The sequence below is a fragment of the Nematolebias whitei genome, chromosome 15, assembly GCF_014905685.2.
Source record: "Nematolebias whitei isolate Nwh7 chromosome 15, NemWhi1, whole genome shotgun sequence".
Classification (NCBI taxonomy): domain Eukaryota; kingdom Metazoa; phylum Chordata; class Actinopteri; order Cyprinodontiformes; family Rivulidae; genus Nematolebias; species Nematolebias whitei.
Window position 1 is genome coordinate 21,073,385 of NC_056512.1, and position 14,473 is coordinate 21,087,857.

Genomic DNA, 14,473 nt, shown 5'->3' on the forward strand with positions numbered 1-14,473 from the left:
TGAGCCTGCCTGAAAATGTTCTCCTGTGTTGTTCAATTTCGAAGGAGCGCAGGACTTTGCGGTGAAATAATACCTTTTTATGCGTGAGGGAAACTAAAACAAAGCTCATGGTTCGCGACTAAAGTCAGCCGCGGTTCCGTTTTCGGGTCGAGGTGTGATTTTGGGTGACTCCGAGGTGAAGTTTGTGTGATCCTTTTCTTTATTTTCCCGGAGTGATGTCGAATCCTGGGAATCGGAGGAACGGGTCCAGCATCAAAATCCGACTGACAGGTAAGAAAAATAAAAAATAACGAGCCAGGAAGAATATCGCTCACAACGCAGGTTTAATCTGGAGCTTGAACTCTTTCTTTACAAACCTCTGTTGTTTTATGTTGGTATCGTCAACCCAAACTTTATCTCATGCTAACCCTATGCTAGCCTGTGAGCGCTAGCTTGTAGGAACACTGTACTGACCGCTAAAGCTTGTTAGCTGCACCATGTTCTTCCGCTGTGACCACCAGCCAAACCCGACCGACCGTGTTACAATAACAAAAGCACATATCGTTCAGCTTTCTGTTTGAAATGGATTTATCTGTAGATACGACGTGCTAGCCTAGATTTACTGCTGACTATCGATCTGTGTGTCTCTGCTGTGTCAGCTGCAGCTAGACTCCCTGAACTTATCCCGACCCTTCTCCCGAACTTTAACATGCCATTAACCACTCGGCTCGGATATTCATTTAGTATTTTATGTGGGGGGTTAATGTTTCTTCTCAGCAGGAGGCGGATACAGCTGTAACAATGGTTTCTACTGTAGCTAATGTAACGCCAGCAGCCACGGAGGGGCCTCCTTTCAGATGGAAATGACCTCTCGGTGCCGCTGGCTTTAAAGTAAACAAGCAGCCGCTAACATTTACTTTCTAGTCCACTGGTTTTCTATTTATTTGGTTCGTATGGGACAGAAGTGGGAAATAAAGCAACGCATATTAAATAGTGATGGATGTTTCAGAGCAAAACCGTCAGTAACTTTGATGAGGAGAACTGAAATTGTCTAAAAATATGTATATTTTTCTGAGCAGGAATCCTTAGTTTTGACTAAATAAATAGCTCCACTTCTAGTGAAAGAAAAGGCAGGGATGTGCCCTGATGAAAGATTAGGACTGTCACATTCATGACATTTAAATTGCTGATTGTCTTCAAAGAAGTTGCTGTAACTATACCATATGACACACACCTGAATAATTAAAGGTATTTATCAATCATGGCTACTGTTTTCTAAAGCATTACAGATATTTAGTTAATTCGGTTTGGCTGACTGGATAAGGTGGAGGCGCTTCTTGTGTGTTTGTAGGTCAGTGTAAGTATGTTACAATCCTGAACACTGGGACAGGCGAGTTCACTCATTTGGATTAGATTCCAGCGATCAAGTCTCACCTCAGATTTAAAGCAAATTACGAGTTTATTAAGAACTCTTAGCTACTTTCTGAGCAACTTTCATGACAATCAGTCGGCACAAAAGTAGTAGTTGTAGCCCAGAAATGCAGTATCATCTGGTATTCCTCTAAAATTGCCATAATTTCTTCTTTCTCAACTAATTTTGACTACATTTGCATTTTATATTTTTAGCTGCATCCAATAAAATGTGTTTGAATACAATTTGGGAACTTTTTTTTTTTAGTAACATTGCTAATTATTGGCGTTAATGCTTTAACTTTAACCTTCTGCTACAAATCCAGCAAGTAACCCTTCGAGTAGTTTGTCTTCTTTTACAGTTGGGTTAAAACCAAAATGAGCCCAGAGCTATAATGTGGTGCTTAGCTTTAAAATACACGAACTGCTCAATCTTTTAGTGGCAACGAGACCCAAACAAGGCAAATCAAGTTCAGCTCAGCAGCTATTGTGAATGAAAACTAAAAACAGTGAGTATTAGTGTTATTGGTTTATTTTGTAGTTGCTGTGTGACAACATGTTTTGATCATAACTGATAACAAAGATGTTTAAGGGTCATCAGAGCTATGTGGAGGTGATTTATGATGCTGATGACCCAGAGTGGTCTTTTCCTCGAAGGTTGTGATCTTTTTCCCCTATTTGTATTTTTTTTTTTGGCAACTTTAAATTGGGCCAAACATGTATATTCAATTTTTAATTTAACCTTTATTTATATAGGTCATTGAGTCACAAGGACTCATTTTTCAAGAGAGACCTGTTTTGGGAGCAGATGGTGGGGGTTAAGGGCCTTGCTCAAGGACCCAGAGTGGCGTAAATGAGAGTGGAGGCAGGTGTGTGTGTTTCACCTTTTCCACCCACATTTTGATGTCAGTCCGGGCAGTCGAATCGGTGACCTTCCGATCACAGGCCCACCTTCTATACCTCTGCGCTACCACTCCCTTATATGTATGTACTTATATTATAGGGATGTGCGATATGGTATAAAATTCATATCACGATATGTATTGTGAAGGGTGGTGGTAACGATATATATCACAACATGTTTTTGGTATAAAACTTCAATAAGAACGAAAAAAAAGCATACGTTGTCCTTTTGCCATCATTTATTTTGAAAACTGCTATACCACAAAATAATCTCAGTTAAGAAAATTCCACTACTAGGTCCAGAGAGTTTAAATAACAAATCAAGAATTTGGCTTCTTTCTTGTAGTGCAAAACGGTGCAAAATATATCAAATGTAGTTTTAGCTATATGTTTTAAACAAAAGGATGAGCAGCATTTTACACTGAAAACATTTAACCCTCCAACCCTCTAGTGTGCGTCTCCTTCTGCTTTAAGGAGAGCAGACACAAAATGGCGACCAGTTTCCTCTGTGGCTTTGACCAGAGGGTCTTGCAGTAAAATCACACATCACAGCTTTCTTTTCACAGATCAGAGCAGGTTTAACCCTTTATTTATTTTTATTTTTTTTAGCTCAAATGCACTCTCTAAAGCTGACGAACGAACTTTCGACAAAAAAAAACAAAACAAAAAACTTTAGACGGAACACAGCGTTTTGCACATGCGTCCGAATATGAGTATGGCAATCCGGCCGTAGTTAGCTTGTAGCTTTGCTACTTAGTTCTCCGAAGAAAGGACTTTAACATCACTTAGGCACAGTTTTCAACTCCAGAAAAGTAACGATTAAATCTGGCAACTCTGATTTTACATCAGACAGCATTACTGCGGTTAGCCGGTAGAATACTGATCTCTATCATAGGCTGAATGTCTATAGTTTTTTCGTGCATTCCTATTATATTAACCTTGTATTTTAATTTGAGTTGGTTTATTTATTTAGCGCAAGTTCACAACAATTAGTCTCAGGGTACTGCATAAAACAAAAATTATAACAGGCCAATTAGTAAAATGTTATTTATCTGTGGAAGCCTGCAGACTCAACTTTGTGGCAACCCCCCATATTTTGGACTGATGTAACAAAATATATTGTAATTGATGGTGAGTTCAACAGTATGACCTAAGGCAGACTGGGGTCCTCTGACTCTTGCTCCATCACTGAGAAAAACAAAAACAAATGTTACAGCTGTCTTCTCTCATAATCCAACGACAGGAGTGACATTTCCTCGGTCCAGTTCCAGAACAAAAATTAAGATGCAGTCCATCAAACAGCAGGCCAGAGCGCCAGTGGAAAACAAGAAAGAAGCTCGTGTGGATAGGAGCTATAGTTAAATACATATCTATTTGGATGTAAGGAGAAAATCTGTGATGCTGCTTGAATAATTTGTGACTGTAACACATTTAAAGTAAATGTAGCATTCAGTCCTGGGTTGTAGCAATTAGTATTGTTTTTTCTTTTTTTTTTATTCAATCATTTAATTGTAAGGAGTTATAACAATTTGGGAGAAATGACAATTATCTTAAAACAGTCTGGTTATCTTTTATTAAGCACAATAAGTTTAATAAACTGTAATCATTTGAAACTAAACCCACAATTTTATTAAAAGAATAAATAAATTGGATCAAATTTAGCTTCTTTTTTTAAGTGAGGCTCGTTGTCTGATGACGAGTTCATAGTGTCTTTAAACAGCAGATTTATCCAATATCACTTTGTTGTTTTTGCTTCCACCTTGAGGACTGGAGGCTTTGATTGGGTCCGTTTTGTTGAGACATTAAAATTCAGACTGTGGTTGTGTTGAAAGGCCTGCAGTGGACACGGTTTAGAAACATTTTGCTTTTAGTTTGTTGGGAAAAGTCCAAAACTTGTAGTATTTTTTAAGCTTTTTTCCTATTTTTCTTCTCAGCGTTTCCTCTGTCTTCCTCCTTCGTTCTATTAAATCAGGCCTGATGTACTTAACGTGCCATTAACACGTTATAAGACGTTAATTGTCTGTGTTAAACACTGTAACCCCTCAACAATACACAGTTGAGTGGATTAAATAAAACATCAGAGGAAGAGATTTTAAATTGATTAGTTTCAGCTCTCTGAAATTATTGTATTTTTTACTTCAGATGCGTTACAATGAACTAAAGCAGAGAACAATTAATTCAACTTGGTTATTGAGGTTATTGCCCCTGAACGTGTCCCGCCCCCTCAGGTATGACTGGAATCCTAATTGGCCGAGGAATGCGTGCTGAGCCAATGGGGGAGCTATGCTGCTGGCCCGGCCCGCTCACTTTAGTCTGATACACAGAGCGGTTGTTTGGCCCACATCAAGAAAGGACTGTGTGTCTGTGGCAGCAAGTTTGTGTCACATTTCAAAGACTCTTTTGTTTTTATTGTTTTAGCTAGATTGTCTGTGAGTCTTGTGTTCATGTTTTTTTAATTTTTGGAATACCTTTTAAAATGAGCTGATAGAGGATAATTTAAGATAATGTTGGAATTACAAGAAAATAATTTTATTTTGAATCGAGTGACATTGACAACTGACTGTCCGCAGCTCATATACTGGATTCAGTGTGAATCAGATTAGTGCACAAACTACAGGAGGATACAGTAGTCCCTCGCTACTTCGCGGTTTGTTTATCGTGGACTTGCTGTATTGCGGTTTTTCAAAATAAGTGTGGACATGACACACAATTGAATGGTTGATGGATGAGCCGCACGATCAGCATGGAATTTTTATTTAAAATGAATTATTTTAAATTATTTAGCACCTGCTGCACCTTTGTGCAGCCCACACTAGAGGATAAACTTCCTGCTGCAGCTGATCAGCTGTTCACCGTGCAGAGCAGAGAAGTGGGCGGGGCCAAGAGCGCTTGCAGGTGGCAAAGAGCAGAGATGGCAGGGAGCTGAAATCATGACATGCTGTGCTCTTTTAGAGCGTTTAGAGTTTAGAAACATTGTTTAGAATATTGCAAGAGTGTGGGAAGGGTTTAAAATGCCTTATATATATATATGTATGTATGTATTAAGAGCTGGACAATAATTTGTTATCGATATATATTGCGATATACTTTTATTCAATAACGATGATATGAGTTTTAAGCACATTTTCGATATTTCGATATGATTACGGAGTTTCACTGACGCATTTCTTTTTCTGTTCGGGTTGAAGTGGTCGCTTCAGTTTCAACCCAGACAGAAAACGATGCGACACAACTACGTAAGTGTGTGGTGACGTAGTTGTTACGCAGAGCTCAAGTCCAGAAGGAGTTAGTGGTAGCAGGCTAAGCTAGGCTAATCTCCAACGTGCGTTAAGTTTTCTCTTCAAAATGAGTTCCCATGACCATCAGAATGTGACTGAACAAGCTTTCACAAGCGAAGAGAAAGCAGATGACATAAATGATAAGAGAGGAAAGACTAAAGCTCCCAGTATACTGCCGCGTACATCCATACGCAGAGGTACGCACGTACGTACGCAGAGGTACGAGTGTACCCCCCAGGGCATGTCCGTGCAAAGCTCAAATTTTTACGACCACATACGTGTACGCGGTGTCGCACAATAAACTGCCCAGCGACGGACTGTTTTGTATGCGACACCAATGTATTAAATTCCCCTTCTTCATCTCTCATCTGGCCTTTCTTTTGTTTTGTTTTTTTGCCAAGAGGCAGTGATCTCTTCCTCCTCCGTTGATGCCATGACTGAAATGGTGAGAAATGAAGGAATTTGTCACAAGAGAATTAAACTCAGGTCCAGCATGGCTGCTCAACATGGAGGCTCAACATAGTCCATCAATCTTAGGAATCTGACATCCTCACCAACAAAAAATAAAAACTTCCACACCGCCGACGTTTTGAATTTTCCTCTCCGCCGTGAGATCAAGTAGGCACATGTGACGTCATCACGCTGTGCTGCCGCTGGGTTATCACACAAAAACAGTGTATTTTATATCAGTGAGTTATTTTGATGGACTGGCCGTTGTCCGATATTTAACTTAAACTCTAATATCTGTTGATACCGATATCTTGCTGATAATATTGTGCATCCCTAGTTCCAACTCATTGTAAGTACAGAAACATCAGCAGACCTGCTGAAGTTTGATTTGTTGCTCACTGACAGCCAGCGGTGTGATGTGGCTGTGTGAGTATCTAGACAAAGAGCAGGTAAAAAATAAAATGATCATAATCTTTGCCATTTGTATACCAAAGTGTTTGAGTCATATCATAGGGGTCCTGTCCAACAATGTTGGAAATCAAAAAAGAGGTCCAAAATTCTTCCACTACAAAGTTGATGATGGTCCAAAAGAAAACACCTGTTTCTGCTGCCAAAGATGCTTTTACAAACTACTGAATAGACAGGTTTACATTGTTTAGTCCTTTTTTAGTTTTGTTTCTGATTAATAAATAATGACGCTGTGGAATCTGTTGTTTTTAAACACTCCAGGTTAAATTTGATTAAATTTGAGAACTTTATGAAGTCCAAATCATTTTTATTATGTCCTGAAATGTAGAAAAGGAATGTACCATGTCTGTGTTTACATAAACATTAAATAAACTCGACCTGCTGTTGAAAAGTAAACTTCCTCTTGGTTCAGACTTACAATAAGTGTAGCACTGGAATTCCCTGGAATTACCTGCTTCACCTGAACACTCGCAATTTCCCCATTCTGCATGCACTAACGTCACTTGAAGTCCCACTACGTGAATTTAAATTACCGTAAAATGAAAAGGTGAAACTAAAACCTCCTGTAGGCCGTGGCGCACAAGTCCTCGTAATGCTTGGATGGCGTCCAAAATAACTAATCTTAAAGTGTTCTCGTGAGTCTAAACTTTGGCTAAAACTGTCAAAAATTAGCCAGGAGGTTGTTTTATCAGTTTGTTTTCCATGAATACATACTGTTATTGTGCATTACAGCCGCTGACATCACTTATCAGTGAGGTGTTTGTACCATAAACTGCTCTGTTTGTTTAGATTTTCATGGAAAAGTAAAAACTGCTTCAGCATTTTCAATGAGTTGTTTGAGTTCTCAGAAGTGGGATGTAGAAAAACTCACTCATCAGCATGCCTGCGTGTGTTTCGGTGTAGTTTAGAGATGTTTTGAAGGAGGTGAGATATTTGCTCACTTGCACGCTGGCAGCTGGACTGGGTTTGGAGTAGAGAGATGTTGAATTCACTGTCAACACTATCATCTTTACTTTGAGCGCAAGTTTGGAGGCGAGCTTTAAAATTGAACTTTTTAGGTCACAACATTTGTAAAAACGCTGCAAAATCCTGACGTGGCTGTGTTTTTTAAAATCCAACAGTTTTTTTATTAAAAAGAGATGTTAAAATATAAAAAAAATCAAACCAAGTTAAACAAAAATCGAAACTATACGAGTCCAAAATATTGTGCCGTCCTTGAGAAAAGTTTGTCTCCAACACAATGTCATTTTAAAGCCATAAAAGTTGACACAATTTTTGACGTGTGCTTGATTTATACACAAAACACAATTTAATATATATGTTTATGTGTGTGTATATATATATATATGTATATGTGTATATATTTTAAAATACACAATTTAAAATACACAATTTAACTTCATTAAATGATTTAGGGGTTAACGTAACTCGAACTCATCAGGGTTTTTGTAAAATTTCTGTTAGAAAACCACATTCATTGCTTTTATTCAGGTGATCCATTATGATCCATTATGGAGATCCTGGCTTTAGAGCTCAGATTATCTCGGTTCAGCTTGTTAAGATCTTATCCCCAACTTTTGTTCCAAGTATCTCCACGACATGACTTCCTCCTCAAAATGACCATTGTCCTTTCAGCTTTTAGTTGTTTCATCTCAGAAGAAGAGAGAACTTTAACTTTTTGTTTTTAGGTGCCTCTGATTTATTTTTGTTCACCCTCTGACTCTGTTTGCACCCAAGGATTATTTTATTGACTCGATATCCGTCGTGCACCGACACCGTCCGAAGTGAACTCCTCGATGGTTGAATGTAAACAAATGACTTGTATTGTTGGCAACAAAATACGACCACTGATTTCACTTATTTATTACAAATTATGTGTACAACTTTTGGTATTAAATTATTTATTATTTAACATAAGCGAATAGATGCACATATAAAAACATTCGATTGTGAAAAATCCTGTATTTTACCAGCTAGTACTTTAAATAATTAGAAAGAAATCTTAGGTCTTCAGTGGGAATTCTTTTCTTCTGGTGCTTTTTTCTTTAGAGGCCATAAATGCCCCCAAAAATAAAATGACTGTGAGGAAATTGGTGACCAGCTGAGCTATTTCTCTGTGCCTTGGCTGAAGAAAGAATTTCCTGAGAGACTGAAAGGGCTTGTCTTGCATGCACGTGCACACACACAGAAACGCTAGTCAAAAGGCAGAAAAAAAGAAGTGAATGGATGTATTTAGGGTCGTCTTCTGTCTCTAGAGAGGGACTGGAAGACTGGAGGTGTGGACAGCTCAGCAGGACAGAGACAGGAGAGACTTCCTGTATGGTTTCAGTGAAAGCGGAGTCAGAGATCACACACGACTCTTTTCGTCTCCGTGTGTTTCGTCGTATCTGACGAAATGATGAGATCTTGGAGAGGAATGCGTGAGTCAGATGGAGGAGGAATGAAAGGGGCTTGACGAGGAAGAGGGAAGGATATCCTGCAGCCATTCTCCATGGGTTAATCACAGGAAATACACCCATCATGCCAGACACATGTACGCCACCTCAGTCACCACATCCCAAACCACCGACTCTGACACATTTCTTATGCCCCTTTTCCACCACAGCCCTACTCTGCTCAGCCCTGCTCACATCAGCTCTTTACACGTAGGATTTCCACCGCACTTCTGGACCGGTTCTGGAGGCACGTCCAGAACCCAAAATCCTGCTAATGATCTTTTAATGAACTTCAGTTCACCATTAAGAGTGAGAGTTCTGTGATGGAGGTAAACTCAAAGCAGTGTGCTCCTCAGATAAATAATGTTAAATTATTATTTTTAAATATGAATGTTTCTGTTCAGAGCCCTGAGACGACTTCTGTTGTGACTTGTCGCTTTATAAATGAACTGAATTAAATCTGATGAATCAGATCCTACAAAAACATCTAAATTTAAAATTCTATATTTTTCTTCATCATTTGATGTATTTGCACTCATGTCTACATTTATTGTTCAGTTTAATATGTGTTTTTGTTTCTTGTATACAGATTTTATTTTAGCTTTGATTTAAAGTGTACTTCTTGTTTAGTGATTTGTACATCTGTGGGTTAGAATAAAGTTGAACTAACTTTTCTTTAAACACGTTTGAGGGAAATATTCCTGAGAGATCCAATGATTTTGTCTTTTTATGATTTTTCAGCTGAGTTCACTTTAATTAACAGATTATTTAATAAAGTCAAAGGGAAAACAGGATTTCATGATGAAGCTGGCACCGTTTATTTTTATTCTTCACTGATAAAAAAAAAAACATTATATTTTTTATACATGAAATGTTTAAAAAAAAAATCCATCCTCCGTCCCGGTCCTCCCGCCTGCCAGGGCTCGGAATCCGTCTTTTGTGGCCTCGGCCAATTCGGTATGATTTCCCTTATATGAACTCACATATTAGTTTTCACAAAAGTGTTTTGGGTCGTTTGTCCTTCTTGACTCAACCTTCACCATTTACCTGAGCTCGGGACCGCGCAAGAGATGCACCTTGTGTCGTGCTCCCTGGTGGCTGGTTTAGCAAATTATTTTTATTAATGATATTTTCCCATTTGGACCTAAAAGGTGGTTTCATGCACAAACTTTACTAAGTTGCAGTAGTAAATAGTAACAAATGTGGAAAGTTAGATAACTGAAACCACTGTTGAGATATTGAGGTTCATATGGTTTAGATACTTGACTTCACTGTCCTTATGACCATTTGAGATCGTTTGCCTTTTTTGTTTTTGCACTGGCTGTACTGTGGCTGCTCGTAGTCTGGATTACTACGTTTATTGGGTGTATTTGAGGTTCTGCTTCAGAGTAGGTGTCTTCTGGCCTCAGTGCGGATTTTCACGTGTGAATCTGCTCGTCGATCACCATCGTCTGCTATGAAGTCTTCTTAGAACGTGTTATGCTTGTTTCAAACTGAAAAATCAGACCAAAAACATTCAGCTAAATGTTTGAAGTACTTCATTGTTGTTGTTTATGATGAATGTAACTTGAGTGAGATGGCCGCACTGAGTGTTGCGTTGCTCCATCACTGCGTTCCTTTGGTGGTGCAAAATAAAACTTGTGGGTTCCTTTGAGGGTTGTATAGTTGGACAAACAATCATAATCCTTAGAAAATCCTTTTTAGTTTTTAGTTTGAGCTATTCTTTTATGATAATTGTGTTTTAAATAGAAAGCCATATATTGTGCATACATTGCAAAAAAAACGATGCATGATATATTTGCCTTTCTGTGGACACACACTCTTGGTCATAAAACTAATAAATATAACCTCTAAATTTTAACAAAATACTTTCTAAGTTTGAGGTTGCTGTTCAGAATTGGGATATAAATGTCAGATTCTGGTTTGATTTATTAAAAAAAAACATTAAACTCTGACACTTTAAAGTTCTGTTGTCTTGTTTTTTTCAACAGATGACTCATTTATTGTAGAGCTGTTATTTGTAACGTAAAGATTGTTTTATTGGCATAAAATTAAATAGAATTTGAGATTTGTCAAAAACCCTAAATAGATTCTGGGTTATTTCAGTTTTTTTTTTTTTTTTTTAAAGGGTCTGATTAATGGTCAGAAGATTCACATGGACTATAAATAAATCTGAAAGTACTACTTCAGAAACTGACACATACTCTGAAGTGTAAATAGTGCTTAGACTAATTATATTTTTCTGTATGTTTGTGAAGTAAAATGTGCATTACATCATCTGTGAACCAAAAGATAAGGCCCTATATTAAAGAGGTGAGCTGTTCCTAAAGTAGCTGTTCACTTGTTTTTAATGTCACACACAGCTGATGAATAGTGAATACTTCATGTTCACTTGCAGTTTCACCCAATCTTCAACAATTTGGTATTTAATAGCTGTATCTAAAGACATGTTTTGCCACCTTGTGCTGTATGTGTGTAGAATATCCTTGAAAACACAGTATATTTTACTTCTCACTGTGCAACAGGTTTTTTGGCTCATTACCATTCTCTGGCATTCATATTTAATCCAAACCCGCATTCTTCCTCCTCAGAGACTTTTTATGCACCAGAATTCATTATCACAGCCTACACTCTGTGATTAGCTACATGGTTATGCATGTGACATTTTGTTCATGTTTTTCTGTATGTGTGTGTCTTTTGTAGTATTATGTGCCAAGAACCTCGCAAAGAAAGACTTCTTTCGTAAGTACTTGTACTTCAGTGTTTTTTTGCACAGTATTATTTGGTTAGAATGTGGGATGTACACAGTATGTTTGTTTTAGTGCCTTTTTTTCTGAGTGACATTGTCTTTGTGGATTTGAAACAGTATACAAGGTCTGGATTCAATCTTTGCATTCAGGGCTACCGGATCCATTCGCCAAGGTCGTGGTGGACGGATCGGGTCAGTGCCACTCCACCGACACAGTCAAGAGCACCCTGGATCCCAAATGGAATCAGCACTATGACCTGTGAGTTTCTCACAACTCAAACGTAACCCCCAAAAATATTTTTTTGTTTTAGAGAGATCTCTGACTAGTTGCACATATTGATCTTAATGTTATTTTTCTTTTCTACTGAAAGTTGTGACACATAAAAACTCATAATTAATTATTAGGACTGGGCGATACGGACCAAAATTACCGTATTTTTCAGCCTATAAGTCACATTTTTTTGCATAATTTACATGCCTGCGACTTATAGGCCAAAGCAACATGTTTATGGATTTTTTTTCACATATTTATAAACTGTTTTTTGGCTGAGATATGACCGTTTTCATTCATTCTGACTGAAAAAAAGAGCGGTACTACTTTCAGCCACTTGATTGCAGCAGAGTATGGCATGCTGTTGTATCATGTAATGGGTAAAGCCCCCAGGATACTGCCCGTACATCCATACGCAGAGGTACGCACGTACGTACGCAGAGGTACGTGCGTACCCCCCAGCGTACCCTCCGTGCAAAGCTCACATTTTTACAACCGCATACGCGGTGTCGCACAATAAACTTCCCAGCGACGGACTGTTTTGTATGCGACACCAATGTATTAAATTCCCCTTCTTCATCCCTGATCTGGCCTTTTCTTTTGTTTTTTTGCCAAGAGGCAGTAATCTCTTCCTCCTCAGTTGATGCCATGACTGAAATGGTGAGAAATGAAGGAATTTGTCACGAGCAAATTAAACTCAGGTCCAGCATGGCTGCAGGAGGGTCTGGAGATTTCCTGGTGGGCTGGTCTGATGTGTGGGCTGTAGAGCCAGCGCTCTGTTTTTTTGTTTTTTTTTTAGATCTTTTTATTAACAACATATAAACACAGAACACCGCTGCGTGAGGCTGCCAGCGCTCGCTTTTTTTTTTCAACCTGTCAATCAATCCAGTAGGCGTGTCAGCAAATGACCAATCGGCGACCTCAATTTGTCCCGAAGGTAAACGCCCCTCGTCTGTGAAGCTGCTCTGCAGCTGCTCGCGGTGTACGCTGGAGTATGAAGTCTGAACCCTCTGCGTACAGTACACGCGTACGTACGCGTGAACGGACATACGCGGCAGTATACTGGAGCCTTAAACGTGGCTATAATGACAAATTCTAAAAAGTTCAAGACAAAAACAACTGGACTTTATTTATTATACTATACTTTATATTTTATTGTTTTGTTCTTGAACTTTTTAGAATTTACCATGTCCTGGATGACTGAGAATCTTCACCAACTTCATAGCCTCCCCACCTTCATTCTGCTCTCTGCTTGGAACCGTCAAAACAGCTGCACTGCCCTGGCGAAATGCAGCTGTTTTGACCATTAAAGTGCATTTATTAAGCAAATGTTAGACTGAGACACACATTTACTATAATTTCGAGCAAACAAATAATTGTTTTTAAGTGTTAATCTTGTTAAATTCTTGTTGAAGTCCTCTCGTGCACGCTCCCGCGGCTGCCGTTTGGCAGCCCATCGATTTTTGGCACACCAGTCCACATTTCCTGGTTGTCAGCGGTGATGCGTAACAAACGCGACACGTCAGTGGTGACGCATAATAGATGCGACGTATATCACGAAGCAACATATTTATGGATTTTTCCACTTTATTAGACAGATATGGTCTGATGCAACTTATAGGGTGGAGCGACTGGCTTTTATTCTGAATAGAAGTATAGAAGAAGTTCTACTTCCATTTTACTTCCATGATGAACGTAAACAAACCTGAGCGCCCAAAATGGACCCGCGACAGGTTTTATTGACGGTGGAGACGTTCCTGCACTCCCTGATTGAGCTACAGGTGATACAGATCATTTTGAGCTCGTTCAAAGTTTCTAGTAAAAATGTTGTCGCTCACCAACCAGTTTTGCTTCCACGACATATTGGCACCAGGCAGAAATACGTGAGGTAGACATAGGTCACACATGCGCAGTCAGGTCAGTTTTCCATCATCAGAAAAAAAAGGAACAGATTATGTGTTTACATGCACACCGTTCAGATTATGAATCTGCCTAAACCACGCTTATTCTGATCACAAATTCTTTCGGATCGAGCTGAATCAACAAAAAATAATCCGAATAGGGCGTTTGCATGACGCATTTTTATTCCAAATGGCCATTTAATCCAATTGCTTATGTCCATGTAAACATAGCCCACATCTCTTGTGTTTTTTTAATGCAAAGACAACTTCATACCTTTCCACTCTAAACCAGTTAATTTCCTGGAGAACACCAAACTTCTGCTTTGTAGCAGCTACCCAGTCATTTTCACACCTATCAGGAATTTCCATCCATGTCACCAGAGCGTCTGCACTGTGAGTCAACAACTATTGTGACGATTGATATCTGCATATGCATCTACCTTGTCCACAGTGGGAGCTGCAGCTGCACCAGTTTTACACAGCAGGAGGCGGGGGCTGGGTTTGTATTCAGTGAGGGAGAGGAGGAGGGGCGGCGTGAAGGCACAGACTGGGAGAAAAACTGGCAGATTTTCAAGTATAATAACTATGTGGAGTATGAGACTATATCGCTTTATATCTATATAGTCTCA

The 14,473-nt window shown here is 38.9% G+C and overlaps 1 protein-coding gene across 1 annotated transcript in view; it reads left to right on the top strand.

Annotated features, from left to right (window-relative positions):
• Positions 1-14,473, top strand: part of smurf1 (SMAD specific E3 ubiquitin protein ligase 1) — a gene marked incomplete in the record, with an annotated part of 45,082 nt that continues 30,609 nt past the window's right edge. Inside the window, 3 exon segments of the mRNA XM_037688869.1 lie at positions 1-270; positions 11,627-11,665; positions 11,823-11,931. Coding sequence (XP_037544797.1) covers positions 216-270; positions 11,627-11,665; positions 11,823-11,931 — 203 coding nt within the window.